Genomic DNA, 18,259 nt, shown 5'->3' on the forward strand with positions numbered 1-18,259 from the left:
CCCTCTATTCTATTTTACTTTCTTTTTTTTTTATCCTCTTTCAAAATATTTTTGTTCTTATCCTTTCTTTCTTTTTTTATGTATTTTTCATTGTCTACTTCTCTTTTGCAGTGGTCCTTGACTTCTAAATAGAGACATACAAGTTTTCTTCCATCTACGTATATCACTAGTTACTCAATGTGAGGTCATTTACCTTCTTTATTACCCTAGGTTACGTGAGTTTTAAGCATGGAACAAATATGTTTGACATTCTATTGATCCTTTATTTTTCTCTAATTTTAGGAACATTATAGGTAATTATTTTAGGGTGTGACTTATCTTTACGACTACTTTTATTCACAACCAATACTAATTTATTTAGACGTAACTATTATTATAAATGAAAAAAGAATTCTCAAAAGATCATATATATATATATATATATATATATATTAACGGACGGAATTAATTTGTGTATTAACGAACATAATCAATGTGTGCTACCTACAGAGAATAAATGGGATATAATCACTATTAATGAGTTTATAATTAGACTTAATTACAGGAATATAATCACTATTAATGGGTCTATAATTAGACTTAATTACAGGATGTTAGGTTAGGAAAGAATCTGTACGGTTCTACTGCTATGGTTATATATATATATATATATATATATATATATATATATATCATTGATTGCTATAAATGAAATGGCAGATTGAATAAAATATTCTTTCATGGTATCAGAGCACAAAACTCTGATACCCGACAAACACAAAGCAAAGGCAACGGTGCACAACCATGGCAGCTGCACCAGAAAAGAATAATGTCAAAAAAGCAGAGCACGAAGGATGAGGTGCTAAGAAGACCTACTCGCCATATGATCTCAACGCGAGTGACAATCCCGGAAACATAATCTCGTAAGTCCAATTGCGCAGAGAAAATTACGACGAATGGGCAAGAGCAGTAAAATCTCGCTTCGTGCCCGGAGAAAATGGGGCTTCATTGATGGAAGACATATCCAACCAGAGGATGAGGCACCCGACCTTGAAGATTGGTGGACCGCGTCTTGGATTCTAAACACCATTGAACCAAGCTTACGATCCACAGTAGCATATGCTGAGACTGCACATAACTTGTGGGGAAGACATTAAAGAAAGATTCTCGGCTGTGAATGGAACTAGAATTCAGCAACTAAGGTCAGACTTGTCAAGATGCAAGCAGGAGGGAATGGTGGTGGCAACTTACTTTGGAAAATTGAAGGTCCTTTGGGATGAGCTTGCTAACAGTGACAAAAATCCATCTTGTACGTGTGGTGGATGCAAGTGCGGGATTGGTGCTCAGTTGGAAAAACAAAGGGAGGAGGAGAAGGTTCATCAACTCCTTATGAGGTTGGATGACGCAAGCTACGAGACAGTAAGATCAAACATTTTGGCCTCAGACCCTTTGCTGTCTCTGAACCGCGTATATGCAATGTTGGTACAAGAAGAAAGAGTGAGAATGATGGCCAAATCAACGGAAGAAAGGGGGTTGGTCATGGGTCTCGCGATGCAGGCCAACTACAAAGAAAAAGGGCGTGGAGATGTGGTAGAAAAATCAATGACGTGCAGTCATTGCGGTAAAAATGGTCACGACATGAAGGGATGCTTCCAATTGATCGGATATCCCGAATGGTGGGGTGACAGACCAAAAAGTGAAGGCAAATGGAACGGCAGGGGACGTCAAGGGATGCGAAACAAAGGTAACCCGACACGTGCAAATGTGGCACACGCTAGTGGAAGCAACAGTCAAGCCAACAATGACAACAAGAAACTTGAGATGGCAGGTCTGACCAATGAACAATGGAAGGTACTGGTTGATATGATCAGCAAACAAAAATCAAATGAATCAGAGAAAATGACTGGTAAGAGCATTTGGGATTTGTGGATTATTGACAGTGGGGCATCAAACCATATGACCGGATCACTGGAAAATTTGAGTGAAAAGGAAACTATACAAGGGTGCCCCGTGGGGTTACCCGATGGTGAACGTGTTCTAGCTTGCAAACAGGGAACGATGACTCTTGAAGAAGGACTTGAATTGAAAAATGTCCTTTATGTTCCCAAATTAAAATGCAATTTACTTTTAGTACCTCAATTGATGGATGAAGAAAATTGTGTTGTAACATTCACTAATAAATTGTGTATTATACAAGACCGCACTTCGAGGACGCTGATTAGAGCATGTGAACGAAAAGATGGGCTTTATTGGTACTCAAGCATGTCATGTCAAGATGGAAAATCAACTAGCACTTTGGCACCAAAGATTAGGACATCCATCATTTAAGATCGTGCAAATGCTTCCTGATATAAATGGAAAATGTACTCGTGATGAGTTGAATAAAGTTTGTAAAGTTTGTGAAATCTGTGAAAAATCGAAACAAACGAGAGATAAGTTTTTCTTAAGTGCGCATCAAACTTTGAATATTTTTGATTTAATTCATTGTGACTTATGGGGTCCTTATAAAACTCCTTCATCCTGTGGTGCTTCATATTTTTTGACAATTGTGGATGATTGTTCACGGGCAGTTTGGATCTATTTGTTAAAATAAAAAACAGAGGTATCAGTGACTTTGAAAAAAAAATTCACACTCGTTGAGAGGCAATACAACAACTGTGTTAAAATGGTTCGCTCTGACAATGGAACCGAATTCATGTGTCTAAAACAATATTTCATTCAACAAGGTATCCTTCACCAAACTTCCTGCGTCGGGACCCCGCAACAAAATGGACGCGTCTGATGACTTTTTACGGCAAGTGCAGCGCTTTGTCAGAAGTAACAATTGTCCCTAAGGACGGATATCGATCCCACAAGGAACAGTGAATTATCAAGTACAATAATCGCTAGATATAGAACAAAACAATTAAAAGTGTATTGAAAGTGGTTGTGTTGGCAATGATCAATAAGAAAACAGACAAAGAATTAGTTGTTTCAATTGGAAAAATAGGGATTAGGTTTCATCTCTCTCACTCTCATGTATTTTGATTAGCATGTCAATATTAAGTTCTTTGATTGAAATTGATGCCCGTATAAAAATCATCTATATCGATTCCTCGCATATAAAATTCTTAAGAATGTTCCCTAACTAACGATCCCTCGCATAATTATAAGAACAACTTAGAACGAAGCTCAGACGTTGAATAACAATTAACATTTCAAGTCTATTCCTAGCACTCAAATATGTTAAGTATTGTTGTTTAGGTCCGAACCCTAAAAATACCTCCCGGTCAGATTTAAGATTCTCAATTTGTCACGGAAAATTAAAAGTAAAACAACAATACCAATAATCAATCAAGAACTGAATATTAATATATAAAATATCACCTCAATACATAAGAGTTTGAGCAGATTACTCCCAATCCCAAAGGGTAGAATTAGCCACGCATACTTCTATCACCTTCCATTCTCCCAATTGGGTTACAATTCACTCTATGGTGTTTTCCTCTCAATCTCGCACCTTAAGGTTGAGCCTCTAGCCCTCTATTTATCCCAATTTTCTAGGGTTAGGTTGTTTCCTATGTCGCGCTAATGGGCTAAATGATAAAACATAAAAAAACCCAATCTTTCTTTGCATCTTTTTCCATTCTGGGACCTTCTATCTTTATCTTTTTAGCTCAAATCATTCATCTTTAATCCAAATCTCCAATCTTCCTTAGAAATCTGCAATTAACACCAAATTTGGGAATAAAATACTCTTATTCAAATAAAGATCATAAAAAATGTAAAAAGGTATAAATTCATAAATTAGGGATTATTTTATATGTAAATTAGCAATAAATCCTCATAAGTGCCTATATTTTAATATGAAATATTACTGAAATTAGACACTTATCATCGAACGCAAGTATCGACATATTCTGAATGTTGCTCGGTCATTACGGTTTCAAGGCAATCTTCCCATTAAATTTTGGGGGGAATGCGTTTTGACTGCAGGCTACTTAATCAATCTCACGCCATCCTCCATTCTAAAAGGAAAAACTCCTTATGAAGTGATCCATGGATGTGTACCCAGTTACGCGCACTTACGAGTATTTGGTTCATTATGTTATGCTCATAATCAAAATAGACAGCGGGATAAATATGATAGTCGTAGCCGAAAATGTGTGTTTGTCGGGTATCCATTTGGCCAAAAAGGATGGAAATTATTTGATTTGGAAACAAAAACTTTCTTTGTCTCTCGTGATGTACATTTTTTCGAAAATAAATTTCCATATTTTGAAGCCCAAAAGATGGACACTACACCACCATTGCAAAACCCAAGTATTGCCGACCTTTAGAAACTGGAACGGACCCACATCTTCTTCATGAAACTGCCTCCTCAAACCTAGATAAATGCATCGTCAACCAACCCATTGCATCTCCCATCCCAACCAAGGGGGATGCTACCCTCACAAATGACTTCGACCACACGATCAACGACTCCGATCCGTGCATAGAAGCCTCGACGCTACCCGCAGATCCACCGCCGCGTCCGACGGAGACGGCGCCGTCGGTTTCTTCACCACCGTTGACGGTCGCGGTTCCCCTTGGCGAGGGCATCGCGCGAAGCTGCCTTCCGTACGGTTACGCGATTTTGTGGCAGCCACCAGGATACCGTCGAGCCCCGCTATTCCGTCACCTCCTTCAACAGAATCCCCAGGTGTTTCGTATCCTATACATGATTTTGTGAATTATGATTCCTTTTCTAAACATCAACAAAGTTTTCTTACCTCTTTGCACACCGAGCAGGAACCCTTGTTCTTTTCTCAAGCGGTCCGAGAACCCCGGTAGCGTGACGCTATGGCACATGAGATTCATGCTCTCGAACTCAATGACACCTTGAAACTCACCGCTCTCCCTCCTGGAAAGAAGGCACTTGGGTGTAAATGGATCTACAAAATCAAATACAACTCGGATGGAACAATTGAAAGATTCAAGGCTCGATTGGTAATTCTTGGCAATCATCAAGGGGAGGGTTTGGATTACAACGAGACGTTTTCTCATGTTGCAAAGACGGTAATCATTCGCACAACTCTAGCAGTAGCAGCCGCAAAAGATTGGGAGCTTCATCAGATGGATGTTCACAATGTGTTTCTCCATGGTGATCTTGATGAAGAGGTTTATATGAAACTCCCTTCTGGCTTCCAAGAATCTCAACCAGAGGCAGTGTGCAAGCTTCAAAAGTCTCTCTATGGCCTCCGACAGGCCCCCAGGTGTTGGTTTGCTAAACTATCTTCTTCTCTAACTCGTTACGGCTTCCAACAATCCCCGAAGGATCATTCCCTGTTTACTCTCAATAATAATGACATACAGTTGGTTGTGCTAGTCTACGTTGATGATCTTGTGATTGCAGGGAATAACGGTACTGCCATCCAATGTTTTAAAGGCTACTTAAATCAATGCTTTCATATGAAAGATTTAGGCCGCCTCAAGTACTTCCTGGGGATTGAAGTTGCTCGCTCCCCCAATGAAATCTTCCTTTGTCAGAGGAAATATGCCTTAGATATCATTACTGAAGTCGGATTGTTGGGTGTGAAGCCCGCCACTACACCATGTGAAGAAAATCACAAATTGAGCTCTGCTACTGGTTCTTTTCTTTCTGACCCGGATACTTATCGTAGACTTGTTGGGAGGTTAATTTATCTGTGTTTCACTCGACCTGACCTTGCCTACAATGTCCAAGTTTTATCTCAATTTATGCAAAATCCACGCTCCGAGCATTGGCAAGCTGCTCTTCGTGTTGTTCGATATTTAAAGGGGCATCCTGGACAAGGAATACTCCTACCTCAAGAGAATAACTTACAACTCTTTGGGTGGTGTGATTCTGATTGGGAAAGTTGTCCACTGACACGGAAATCTCTCACCGGATGGTTTATTCAACTCGGCACTTCCCCAATCTCTTGGAAAACCCAGAAACAACAAACGGTTTCTGCCTCCTCTGCTGAGGCTGAATATCGATCAACGGCTAAGACCACCCGAGAATTAAAGTGGATTAAAGACATTCTCGCTTCTCTACATGTTCCTCATCCTGACCCAATTCGTCTTTATTGTGATAGTCAAGCAGCACTTTGTTGAACCAAGTGGTGTTCAATGTTTTGAAGAATCCAAATCCTTTGAAGGATGATGAAGCCTTTGCTTTGCTTGTTGCTGCTGTGCTGGTTTTAGCCTTGTTTTGGGGTAGTTCAATGTTGTAATCAACACTTAGATTAAATCTCAAAGCAATTAGCATCTCAATTTTATCAAAGCAAAATGATTTTCAAACTAAGTTGAAACAACCGATTGTTTACACTTAGGTGTTTTGAGAAAGTTTGAAAACTATTTTTGAATGGTGTTTTTGTTAAGTAACAAAACAACCGATTGATTCGAGGAAACAATCGATTGTTTGTTTTAAAACCATAACAGAAAAACTGTTTTCTTTGATTGAGCTTTAAATGCTTTAACTGAATACGCTCCAGTCATTAAATGCTTTGACCAATCTATTTTAAATGCAATTAAGAGTTTGTTAAGATTTGATAACAAACTATATTCTTAGATTTATTTTGAAAAACAGTTTTGATATATTAAGAATCTTGAAACATAGTTTTGATCTAAGAAGAGTTTTTCAAAGTATTCTGAGATTGCTAAAGAGTTGAGAGATTGATCAAGGTGCTGAATAGGGATTCTACTTGTATTGATTTCAGATTTCCATCTGTAACAAGTGTAATCTTTGTAAACTGCTGAACAATTCGTTTGTGTGTGTTGCTGAGATTGGTTGTGTGTTCTTGAGGTGTTCAAGATCAACAATCTTAGTGTTGACCAAGGAGAGTATGTTTCTTGAGGTGTTCAAGGTCATTCTCTTGGTTGTGGTGTAAGTGATCAAGGTGTGGTTGCTTAGTGGATATCCTCAGGGTTTCTAAGAAGACTGGATGTAGCTCTAGTTTTGAGTGAACCAGTATAAACAACTGTGTACAATCTCTCTATCCTTAACTCTTTAATTTCAGTTTGTTTGTTGTTTGCTGGTATAAACAACCGATTGTTTCGAAGAAACAACCGATTGTTTTTCCTGGTATTACAGTTTTGCTTGCTGTTTTGGCTAACTGAATTGCTTAATCAATTGGTTTCTGAAATAAGTTCATTCTAGCTTTGAAAAGTTTACGAAAACCCCTTTAAACAATTCACCCCCCCTCTAGTTTAAAGTCATCTTTTCTAACAATTGGCATCAAGAGCTTGGTTCTTGAAAGTTATTCAAGTTGATCCTAAAATCTTTCAAAATGGCTGATAGACTACCGTTTGGGGAAGGTGCCTCAATAAACAGACCACCCTTGTTTTGTGGTTTGAATGACCAGTTTTGGAAAGTTAGAATGAAAATATTTATGGAATCTCTAGACAAAGGAATTTGGGATGCAATTGAAAATGGCCCTTTTATCCCAATGTTAGAAAAAGATGGTTCTGTCATTGAGAAACCATGGTCTCAATGGACTGAAGCAGAAAGTAGAAAGGCCAAATTCGATTGCATTGCCAAAAATATTATAACCTCTGCTTTAAATTCTGATGAGTTTTTCAGGGTCTCACAATGCAAATCATCAAAAGAAATGTGGGATGCTTTGGAAGTCACTCATGAAGGAACAAATGAGGTGAAAAAGGCTAGAAAGCATGCTCTCATCCAAGAGTATGAGATGTTTAGAATGCTGAAAGGTGAAACCATAGCTGAAGTGCAGAAAAGGTTTACACACATCATCAATCACCTTATGAGCCTTGACAAGACGTTTGATAAAGAGGAGCTGAACATCAAGATCTTAAAATGTCTTGATAGAACATGGCAACCAAAGGTAACTGCTATTTCTGAATCTAAAGATCTAACATAATTAAGTGTTGCCTCTTTGTTTGGAAAGCTTAGGGAACATGAGCTAGAGATGAATAGACTCAATGTTCAAGAAAGTGAAGATAAGCACACAAGGAGCATAGCCTTGAAAGCATCCAAACATAAGGGAAAGCAAGATTCAAGTGATGATAGTGATGAGGAAAATCTAAGTTTGTTGTCAAGAAAATTCAGCAAATTCCTCAAGAGAAACCGCAACAAAGACAACAACAAGGATAGGTATGGAAACAAGAAACCCAATGAATTTAATTCAAATAACTATACTTGTTTTGGTTGTGGTGAGCTAGGTCACATAAAGGCTGATTGTCCCAACAAGAGTAAAGAGAAAAAGACAAGCTACAAGGAGAAAGACAAAACAAAAAGAGCCTACATAGCTTGGGATGAAAATGAAGTGTCATCATCAAGTTCTTCATCAAGTGAAGATGAAAAAGCCAACATATGCTTAGTTGTTGAGGATGATGATGATGATTCATGCAGTTCAAGTGAGGTAAGTTCATGTGCTTCCTTAAATGAACAAAACTATAGTGAATTGCTTGAAACTTTTCAAGAAACACATGATGAAGCTAATAAATTGGTTCTTTCAAACAACCGATTGAAAGATCTTAACAATGGGCTTGAAAAGAAAGTTAAATCACTTGAAGAGGAACTGAGAAAAGCAAAAAGTGATTTTGAAAAATTGGAAAAAGATTTCAAAAATGCCTCTTGCAAGTGTGATACTCTTAATTGCACAAATTGTGAAAATCTTGAGAAGAAGGTTCACTATCTTATTGAAACTGTGGACAAGCTTTCAAAAGGAAAGTCAAACTTTGAGAATGTCCTAGCATCTCAAAGCTGTGTTTTTGGAAAGGCTGGTTTAGGCTTCAATCCACAGAACAAGCAAGATAGGTTTTCAAAAAGTTTTTTGAGAAAATCAGAAAAACAACCGATTGTTAAGACGAAACAACCGGTTGTTACATGCTTTTACTGCATGAAGAAAGGCCACTCTGTTAGATTCTGCAAAATTAGAAAATATTATGTTCCTAAAGGTTTTATGAAATGGATTCCTAAGGGATGTGATGTTTCTAACAGCAAAGAAAAGCCAAATGGACCCAAATTTGTAAGGGGACCAAATCTTGCAACTTGTATTTGATTATGCAGGAAAAATGAAGAGAAAAAGGAAGAATTGAGCCAACTGATCAAGCTGTTGAAGAAAAAGGAAGTCATTGAAGCTAAATCAATAATATGCAAAAGGTCAAAACAGTGAAAAGAAGCTTTCTTGATCAACAAGCAATTGGCTCATTGAAGAAACAACACAAGGATAAGACCTTCCTTTTATTTGTTATCAATTTCTGTTTTAAAGTTCTTTCTTATGATTAATTGTCTTTTAATCAATGTCATGTGCCTTAATCTGTTTCTGTTTATGGTTAAAAATTACAAAATCAAGTTTTTAACTACTGCAGAAAAACAACCGATTGTTTCTTCGAAACAACCGATTGTTTTGAGTCTGACAGCACTGTGTAGAAATTAATTTAACTGATTTTTTGAATTTCTAGCCGTTGCAGATATTTTTTCAAAGGGAGAATCTTGGTCAAAGGATCTGTGTTGAAAGCTGATCATGTTCAGAAAGGATTTACAACATTCATAAAGGAATATATTCCAAAATCTTGGAAATTCAAGAGCCTTAATGACTAGTCAAAGATCACATGTGAAGACCATGTGATTTTCAGTTTTTTCTGAAATTTTCAGTGCAGAACAGAGTCAAGTCCTCTCTCTGAAAATCAGGTACCCATTAAATGAAATTAAATTCAAATTGATTCTCTTTCTACTATAAAATCAGGTGCATAATTCTTTCATCAAGAACAACCAATTGCAACATCTCTTGCAACATCTCTTGCAAATTTCTGTGAAGTGAGTTTTCATCTCAGTTGTCATGGAATCAACCCCTCCCACCTCTAAAAGAGTAAAAACCAGAGCTGTAAGGTCTGGAGGAAGGCTTGAAAGCTGGTTTTCTGGTGATACCGAACTCATTGAGAAGTATAGATATGAAACAAGTGTCAAGAAAATAAACAACCCCAAGGTTGTGTGCTTTGACTGGCTGAAGAGTCAAAAACTTGACAATGTGAGGAAGCTTCTCAAAGACCAGTCACTCAGAAAGTTTCTGGAGCTCAAAGGGAACATTTATCCAGATTTGGTGAGGGTTTTCTACACCAACTTGAAGTTTGAGGGAAACAGCTTGGTCTCTCATGTGAAAGGCGTGGAGACGGAGATAACCCATGAGGTTTGGGCTGCTGTAGCTGGGCTTAAGTTCTCTGGATTAAGAATCAACAAAGGAAACCTTGGTGTGGTAGAAGATTTTAACAAAATCCAGTTCTACAAAAGTTGCTTGAAGAACAAACAATCTCAAGTTAGCACTTGCTCGGTTGGAGGCTTGAAGATTGATGAGAGGTTGCTTGCTCTCATTGTAACTTGAATTCTAACTCCAAGGGGGAGTAATCACTCAGTGTTGACTGAAGAAGATCTGGTTTACATCTTCTGCATCACCAAGAAAGTGAAGATCAATTGGATTCACATAATCAAGGAACATATGCAAAAAGCCATGAGGTTAGGCGATTACCACTATCCCTATGTTGTTTTAATATCTAAGTTTCTACACTATTTTGAAGTTAATATTGAAGATGAAACTTCTGAGCTGGTCAAGTCAACTCAAGAGTTGAACAATGGATCACTCAGCAAGATGGGCTTCACAAAAATAGGTGGAAAATGGTTAAGTAAGGATGGTGATCATGGTACATCATCAAGTGGTGCTGCTCACCTTGAACAAGATGAACCTGCTGACATGGATGTTCAACATGAAGATCCAGCTGAAGATTTTCAAGATGCAGGACCTAGTGATGATACTGAACATCAAGGAGAAAGAATGCAAACCATGTCTCCTTTTGAAAGACTCATGGTGAATAGGCTAGATACCTTTGCTGAAAATCAAAGGAGCCTTCATGATCTATGTGTTAGCAACTTTCAGAGGATAGATACGAGGTTTGACAACATGGATGCAAGGTTTATGACTCTGGACGAACAGATTGAAGCTGTCCAGAATCAAATCTTTGACCTTCAGTTTGCTGATGAAGAAGATTGAGAGAAAAACAACCGATTGACCATCGAAACAATCGATTATTTTTTGCTGTTCTCTTTTCTGGTTCTAAATTTCTTTCCTTCTGTTGTTGCTGGTTTATTCTGATGTAATTGGAACAATGTTTTATTTTATCTCTTATCTTTGTCTATTTGTGAAGACAAATAGGGGGAGATATATGTTGTGTTTCCAATTTATTTTAAGTTTCTGTTTTTTTTTTTGTTAAAAACAGTTTGAGTGATGATTATTTGGTTCTGATATTGAATGTTTTAAGCTTTAATTGTTTATCTGTATGCCAACAAAATATCAGAAGTTCAATGTATTGCTCAAAGTTCTATTGCAGGAATTGCCTCAGATTTAATCAAAGAACAACACAAGCATCAAGTATTTTTATACTATTTTTGAAATTCTTGAAGACCTCTTATAATGCCTAGACACTTACCATCTTTTTTCTCATTAAGACACTTTTCACTTTCACAAACAATAAATTATTTTTAAAAACTAAATACAAAAATTCAACAATACTCAATATAGTGAACTAACAATTTAGCATTAAATAAAATTCCTAATAACAGTGAGATTGTGTTGCCCACAAGTGATGTTTAACTTAGCTCTTGCTTTCACGCTTGTGTTCTCTTTCAATTTCAATATTTTTTTGTCAAATTGATCTTCTCTTGTAATCTTTTTCTTTAATTAGTCAATTTGTATCATTCAAAGTCTTTAATTAGTCTTTTGGAGAAAATAATATCCATTATGGAATTTATACATTGTTATATGTGATCGTTTATTTATAGTTTTATGCATTCTACCTTTTGTGACAAGAAAATAATAACAATAATAGTACAACAATTTTGTTTAATTAGAGTTACACTCTACTCAATTGTTTTTTTTATATCAGACATTAAAAAGGAGAAAACAAAAATATAATACAAATTGTCCAACAAATTAGTGTTATTAGATTAAATTATAACATATACTACTTAATTTATTACTAAAAATATAGTTAATATTGTATATTATCATAAAATTAAACATTAGTGGTTTGTATTTATTTATTTTATATCTCATCTTTACATTTTTTAATCGCATTTTAGATTCAATTTTTATTAAGAGGAAATTAGTTTTATTTATTCCTCTACACATTCAGAGAGAACAAAATCAATCAGAGTAATTAAATTAAATTTGAGAGACTTAATATTTATCTTTGTATTCTATAACTGCATTGAGAAGGAGTTTTTTTTAAAGAACAAATTGTTCAATTTTTAAGAGGAAAGGAAAATGAAAGTGGAGGGAATAACTTCCTTATTTAATTTGGGTCTCCCACTAATATCAAGAGATTTAGTAAGAGGAGATGATTTAAAACATTTTAAATCTATAAAAAAATATTATTTATTATTTGAAATAAAATATTATAAACGCAAAAAAAAAATTAATTTAAATTCCCCTCTTATTATGAACCAAATAAGAAAGGAGTATCTTCTCTTCTCTTTTCTTTTCTCTTCTCTTCCACTCCTCTCCAACTTTTTTTTATAATTGAACCTAACAAACCTTTAAATGATTTAATATACACTATTATTTATTTAGTATTTTTTTTACTTTGTATTTATTTCTGTTGATCAATGAAATCAAATTCATAAACATTTTTATTTTGTCCTGTAAAAAGGATCCATTTTTTTTTTATAAAAAAACTTGGTTTTCATCCATTCTTTTGAATCACTTGGATGTGTTTTATATATTTTATTACATGTTGTTAATTTATTGAAATTATTAGTGGCTAATTTGAGTATCAAAAGTACTATTTTTTAACAAATACTCCTCGTCACCCATAGTACTAAATCATGTTGGAAAGTTCGATCACTAAGTAACAACAAAAACTTCGAAGTTAGTTTTAATAATAATAATAATAATAATTATTATTTTGTGTTTTTAACTAGACATATGAAAATTCCTTGACTAAAAGAGAGATATTCACTTGCGTCTTTAGAAAATTATTTATTCCAAATTTTGTGTGATTATGAAAAAAATTGTAAAGAAATAAAGTAAATAAAACATATAAATAGCGACTTAATCACGGTGAGGATATATGAAGAATTATGCACTAAACAATAATAATAATATATTATTTATTACATAGTTATATACAAATTATTTTTGGCCTTAATGATTGTTTAGTTTTCTTCAACTCCTATGATTTAAAAAAGAAAGTTTTGAAAATGACTGTACTTATAAATAAATGGCTTAAATAAAAATAATTCATTTTTATCCTTAATATTAGAGTTACTAATATATTTATATTTTTTTTAAAAAAGGCAAGTAACAAAGAGAAGAATGAAATGGAGGCCGTTGATAAGAGTCTAAGAAGGTCAACAAATTCATGGAAGAAGAACAATAGACGTTGATATGTTTGACTTATTCTCTGATAAATAATTGAAATGGTTATGCAAAAGCAAATTAGTTTCCTTCAATTATGGATGACACCAAAAACAAAAAACAATAATTTTATTCAATTCAAACGCGGGCCCGTCGCCCGGGCAAAAGACACCGCCTTTAGGCTGTACACAGCACACGCTAATACTAATCCATTAATTAATCTCTAAATCACACTAACACTAATAAATCTTACTCAACAAATATTAATTACTTCAAAATCTCAAAATAATAATCCTAATAAACCTTATATTTATTGCTAAAGAAAAATAATAAACGCCATTATTGTTAGCGCGTGCTTTTACAATTATATATTTACTTTTATTTTTATTTTTATTTCTAATAATTCGAATCCTATAGCCCTTGCGATTGTAACCGCTGTTGCAGTTGCTTCTTCATCTTCCTCTTGCTATTCACTCTATTCTCCGACTCTCCCACTCACTCTCTCTTCTTCGCTTCGATTCTTCAGATCTCTTCGCCGATTCCAGGTGATTTTCTTTATCCGATCCCGTTTTTCTTTTTTATGTTTACTTTCTATTTACCTATCCGATTCAGTTTTTTTTTTGCGTTTTAGGTTTTCGTTTTCTTTTGTTTCAATCTTGTTTGGGCGCTTTGATTTGATGGTTGTGTTGCTTTTTTGAATTGCGATTGATGTGAATTATTGTTGGTGTTGACTCGGTTTCGATCTGTGGTTGAGTGATTCTGTAGCTTCTGACTCGGATATTTGGATGAGACGAGGCACGAGCGGTTGCCAAAGTCAACTGTTATTGTGGCCACAAAAACTGTATTTCGTATGCACCTGTTTGCTGATTTAATTGGTTTTTTGTTTACTAGTTATCAAAATAGAGACCGGCAAACGCATCTGAATTAGGTGTCTCATTTCGACTAATCTGATAATATATAGGACATGCACTTTTGAGGTATTTAATTTAAATATATGTTTGTCCAGTTCTTTTTGTATGCTTTGTTCTATAGTCACGTGAATTTATTAAAGTTATTTTCTTGCTTGATATCATAATATTTATAGTTTTGAATTCTGAATGATGGATCTGGGACTGGGATAGTTTAATAGACTAATAGAGATTTGCTTCTTCAATGTAATTAAATTCCCCCTTCTATTTTTTTTTTTTTGTATTTTCACTCGTGATTGAAGAATTGAGAGCTGATTGTTTTGTGCCCATAGGTAGAGCATGGCAATGGAAGTTACTCAGGTGCTTTTGAATGCTCAATCAATTGATGGGAATGTGCGGAAGCACGCCGAGGACACTCTGCGTCAATTTCAGGAGCAAAACCTTCCTGGATTTTTGGTCTCTTTGTCTGGAGAATTAGCAAGTGAAGATAAACCGGTTGACAGCCGAAAGTTGGCAGGTTTAATACTGAAAAATGCTTTGGATGCCAAGGATGAAAGCAGAAAGCAAGAATTGGTCCAAAGATGGTTGTCTCTAGACCCTGTGGCAAAAACTCAAGTTAAGTCATGCTTGCTGCAAACACTCTCTTCTCTTGCTCTTGATGCTCGGTCTACAGCAACTCAAGTAATTGCTAAAGTTGCTGGAATTGAGCTTCCTCAGAAACAGTGGCCTGAGCTGATTGGATCACTTTTATCAAATATTCATCAAGTACCTACTCATGTGAAGCAAGCGACTTTGGAGACTCTAGGGTATTTGTGTGAGGAAGTATCTCCTCAGGTTGTTGATCAGGAACAAGTAAATAAAATACTTACTGCTGTAGTTCAAGGTATGAATGCGTCTGAAGGGAATAATGATGTTAGGCTTGCTGCTACAATTGCATTATATAATGCTCTTGGATTTGCTCAGGCTAATTTTACCAATGATATGGAGCGTGATTATATAATGAGAGTTGTTTGTGAGACAACAATGTCCCCAGAAGTGAAAATACGTCAAGCAGCCTTTGAATGTTTGGTCTCTATTGCTGCCATGTATTATGAGAAATTGGCTCCTTACATCCAGGATATATATTCCATCACGGCAAAGGCTGTTAGGGGTGATGAGGAGCCTGTTGCTCTTCAAGCCATTGAATTTTGGAGTACAATTTGTGATGAGGAAACTGATATCTTGGAAGAAAATATAGGTGATTCCAATGGAGACTCTGATATACCCTGTTTTTATTTTATAAAGCAGGCCCTTCCTGCACTTATCCCTCTGCTGCTGGAAACATTACTCAAACAAGAAGAAGATCAGGATCTAGACGAAGGTGCATGGAATATTGCAATGGCAGGTGGTACATGCCTTGGTTTAGTGGCTCGTACTGTTGGAGATGATATTGTGCCACTGGTAATGCCCTTCATTGAGGAGAATATTACAAAACAAGATTGGAGGCAAAGGGAGGCAGCCTCTTATGCTTTTGGATCTATCTTGGAGGGGCCTTCCCCGGACAAATTAGCTCCTCTTGTTAACCATGCGTTACCATTTATGCTCAGTGCTTTAGTGAAGGACCCAAACAACCATGTGAAAGACACCACTGCTTGGACCTTGGGACGCATGTTTGAATTTCTTCACAGTTCAATTGTTGGTACACCAATTATTAATGAGGGAAATTGCCAACAGATTATTACAGTTCTCCTTCAGAGCATGAAGGATGTTCCAAATGTTGCTGAGAAGGCCTGTGGTGCTTTGTATTTTCTTGCCCAGGGTTATGAGGATGTGGGACTAACATCTCCTCTAACTCCTTTTTTTCAGGAAATTGTTCAATCCCTTCTAACTGTTACTCGCAGGGAGGATGCTACAGAATCACGGTTGAGAACTTCTGCATATGAAACATTGAATGAAGTGGTAAGGTGTTCCACTGATGAAACAGCTCCTTTGGTGTTACAACTAGTTTCTGTCATCATGATGGAGCTGCACAAATGTCTTGAAGCACAAAATCTTTCATCTGATGAACGGGAAAAGCGAAGTGAATTGATAGGCCTTCTCTGTGGGTGCATGCAAGTAATTATTCAGAAGTTAGGGTCTTCAGAAGGTACCAAATATGTCTTTTTGCAGTGTTCTGATCAGATAATGGGACTATTCTTCAGGGTCTTTGCTTTTAGAAATGCCACTGCACATGAGGAGGCAATGCTAGCCATTGGAGCCCTTGCCTATGTGATAGGCCCTGATTTTGCCAAGTACATGCCAGAATTTTATAAATTTCTTGACATGGACCTTCAGAACTTTGAGGAGTACCAAGTTTGTGCTGTCACTGTTGGTGTTGTAGGGGACATATGCAGAGCATTGGAGGATAAGATACTGCCTTATTGTGATGGGATTATGACACAACTTCTAAAAAATTTGTCAAGTGATAATTTGCACCGTTCTGTGAAGCCCCCTCTGTTTTCATGCATCGGTGATATAGCACTAGCAATAGGAGATAACTTTAATAAATACTTAATGTATGCAATGAACACACTACAACTTGCTGCAGAGATGTATGCCCACACATCAGGTTTTGATGATGAAATGACAGAGTACATTAATTCTTTGAGAAATGGGATATTGGAGGCATATTCTGGGATTTTTCAAGGGTTTAAGAATTCATCAAAATCCCAGCTTTTGATTCCTTATGCGCCTCACATCCTCCAGTTTTTGGATAGCATATACATGGAAAAAGACATGTAAGAAAGGATAAAATAGTTTTTTTTTTTCTTGTTGTGTATTCATTACTTTTAGTGACTTCATTGCCTCTTTGAATGCAGGGACGAAGTAGTTATGAAAACAGCAATTGGAGTCCTTGGAGATCTAGCTGATACACTGGGAAGCAATGCTGGTTCTTTGATACAGCAGTCTTTGTCAAGCAGAGACTTTTTGAATGAATGTTTGACCTCAGAAGATCATTTGATTAAGGAATCTGCTGAGTGGGCCAAGTTGGCTATCACTCGAGCTATATCTGTTTGAGGTTCATCTGGGTTAGCATATCCATTGTCATAAACTATCTGCATGCATTTGGGTGTGTCGAGGTGGGTCTTGGGATTGCATGTGTCAATTTGTCTCCATGGTCAGACAACGGGAAGGTATCAGTATGAAGGTCTTCTTGTTGTCACTAACTCTTGCATCATCACCAATGCATCACTGACTTTTGCATGAGCACCATTAAGTCCAGGTCTGTCAAGAGGAAGAAGGTAGCGATGAGTTTGCAAATGTGGGTGTAGGTCTTCATGAAACGTGTAATTGATTGAATGGCTACGGGGAGGCAACTGATTCCTGATTGAGAAACTAAGTTACTCTTAGTTGGAATTGGATGATGAGTTTGGAGTTGATGTTACGAGAAGATAAACCCATTCGAGCTTGAAAACGGTTTTTTCCTCAACTGAACTGATAATACTTTATTGGAATAGTTGAATTCGCGGGGTTGAACTGGTTTTCATCAACACCGCCCAAAGTGCTTTATTTCAAGTGAATCTCTTCCTTTTTTTTTTACTTTTAACCTGCATCTTCTTAAACCATTTGTTTTGATCATCCCATTGTGTATAATTGTCCCTAGTCTGTTGGTCATCCATATAATTTTTTTTCTCCACACATTGCTTTTCCAGGCTGGGGATCGGTTTGTTATTATTGACCCAGGATGGGAAAGATTACATCCTTCTAGCATTTTGCATTTTTTTTTATGTCAGTTGGTTTCTTAGGGCAAAAATCATCATGCATTCATGAAATCATCAACCTTTAATTCCTTTGTTTTAAAATGCATATGTACATCATATATTGGCTATTCCTGTGGATACAAAAAAGAAACTCGCCATATGTTGTGATGATACCAAAAGAACTAGTGTGGTGGATTGTTGTTTTACTTGTTGGAAGCAGTCGTCTGGGTATAGCCTGTATTCATGTTATCTTTCTCTTGTCTAAGTAAAAGTTTGTGAATTTTGGCGACTTTGATAA

At 36.3% G+C, this 18,259-nt stretch overlaps 1 protein-coding gene across 3 annotated transcripts; it reads left to right on the forward strand.

Annotated features, from left to right (window-relative positions):
- Window positions 1-13,672: 13,672 nt before the first annotated feature.
- On the forward strand, window positions 13,673-18,259 carry LOC137823161 (importin subunit beta-1-like). 3 transcript variants are annotated; one of them, XM_068628311.1, is made up of 4 exons: window positions 13,703-13,879; window positions 14,226-14,311; window positions 14,575-16,998; window positions 17,080-18,259. In XM_068628311.1, the coding sequence occupies exons 3-4, from the start codon at window positions 14,582-14,584 to the stop codon at window positions 17,276-17,278; spliced, it is 2,616 nt and encodes an 871-aa protein (XP_068484412.1). In that variant the 5' UTR covers window positions 13,703-13,879; window positions 14,226-14,311; window positions 14,575-14,581; the 3' UTR covers window positions 17,279-18,259. The 3 variants fall into 3 exon arrangements, with proteins under 3 accessions (XP_068484411.1, XP_068484412.1, XP_068484414.1); XM_068628310.1 differs by lacking the exon at window positions 14,226-14,311 and having other exon boundaries at window positions 13,673-13,879; XM_068628313.1 differs by lacking the exon at window positions 14,226-14,311 and having other exon boundaries at window positions 13,735-13,879; window positions 14,579-16,998.

This window comes from Phaseolus vulgaris, chromosome 9 (genome assembly GCF_000499845.2).
Source record: "Phaseolus vulgaris cultivar G19833 chromosome 9, P. vulgaris v2.0, whole genome shotgun sequence".
Taxonomy (NCBI): Eukaryota; Viridiplantae; Streptophyta; class Magnoliopsida; order Fabales; family Fabaceae; genus Phaseolus; species Phaseolus vulgaris.

Bases quoted from the DNA above. Each gene is read 5' to 3' on its own strand.
- LOC137823161 (XM_068628310.1), top strand. From the start codon at position 14,582: ATGGCAATGGAAGTTACTCAGGTGCTTTTGAATGCTCAATCAATTGAT. The intron at 16,999-17,079 runs GTAAGAAAGGAT...CTTTGAATGCAG, and splicing joins ATATACATGGAAAAAGACAT to GGACGAAGTAGTTATGAAAA.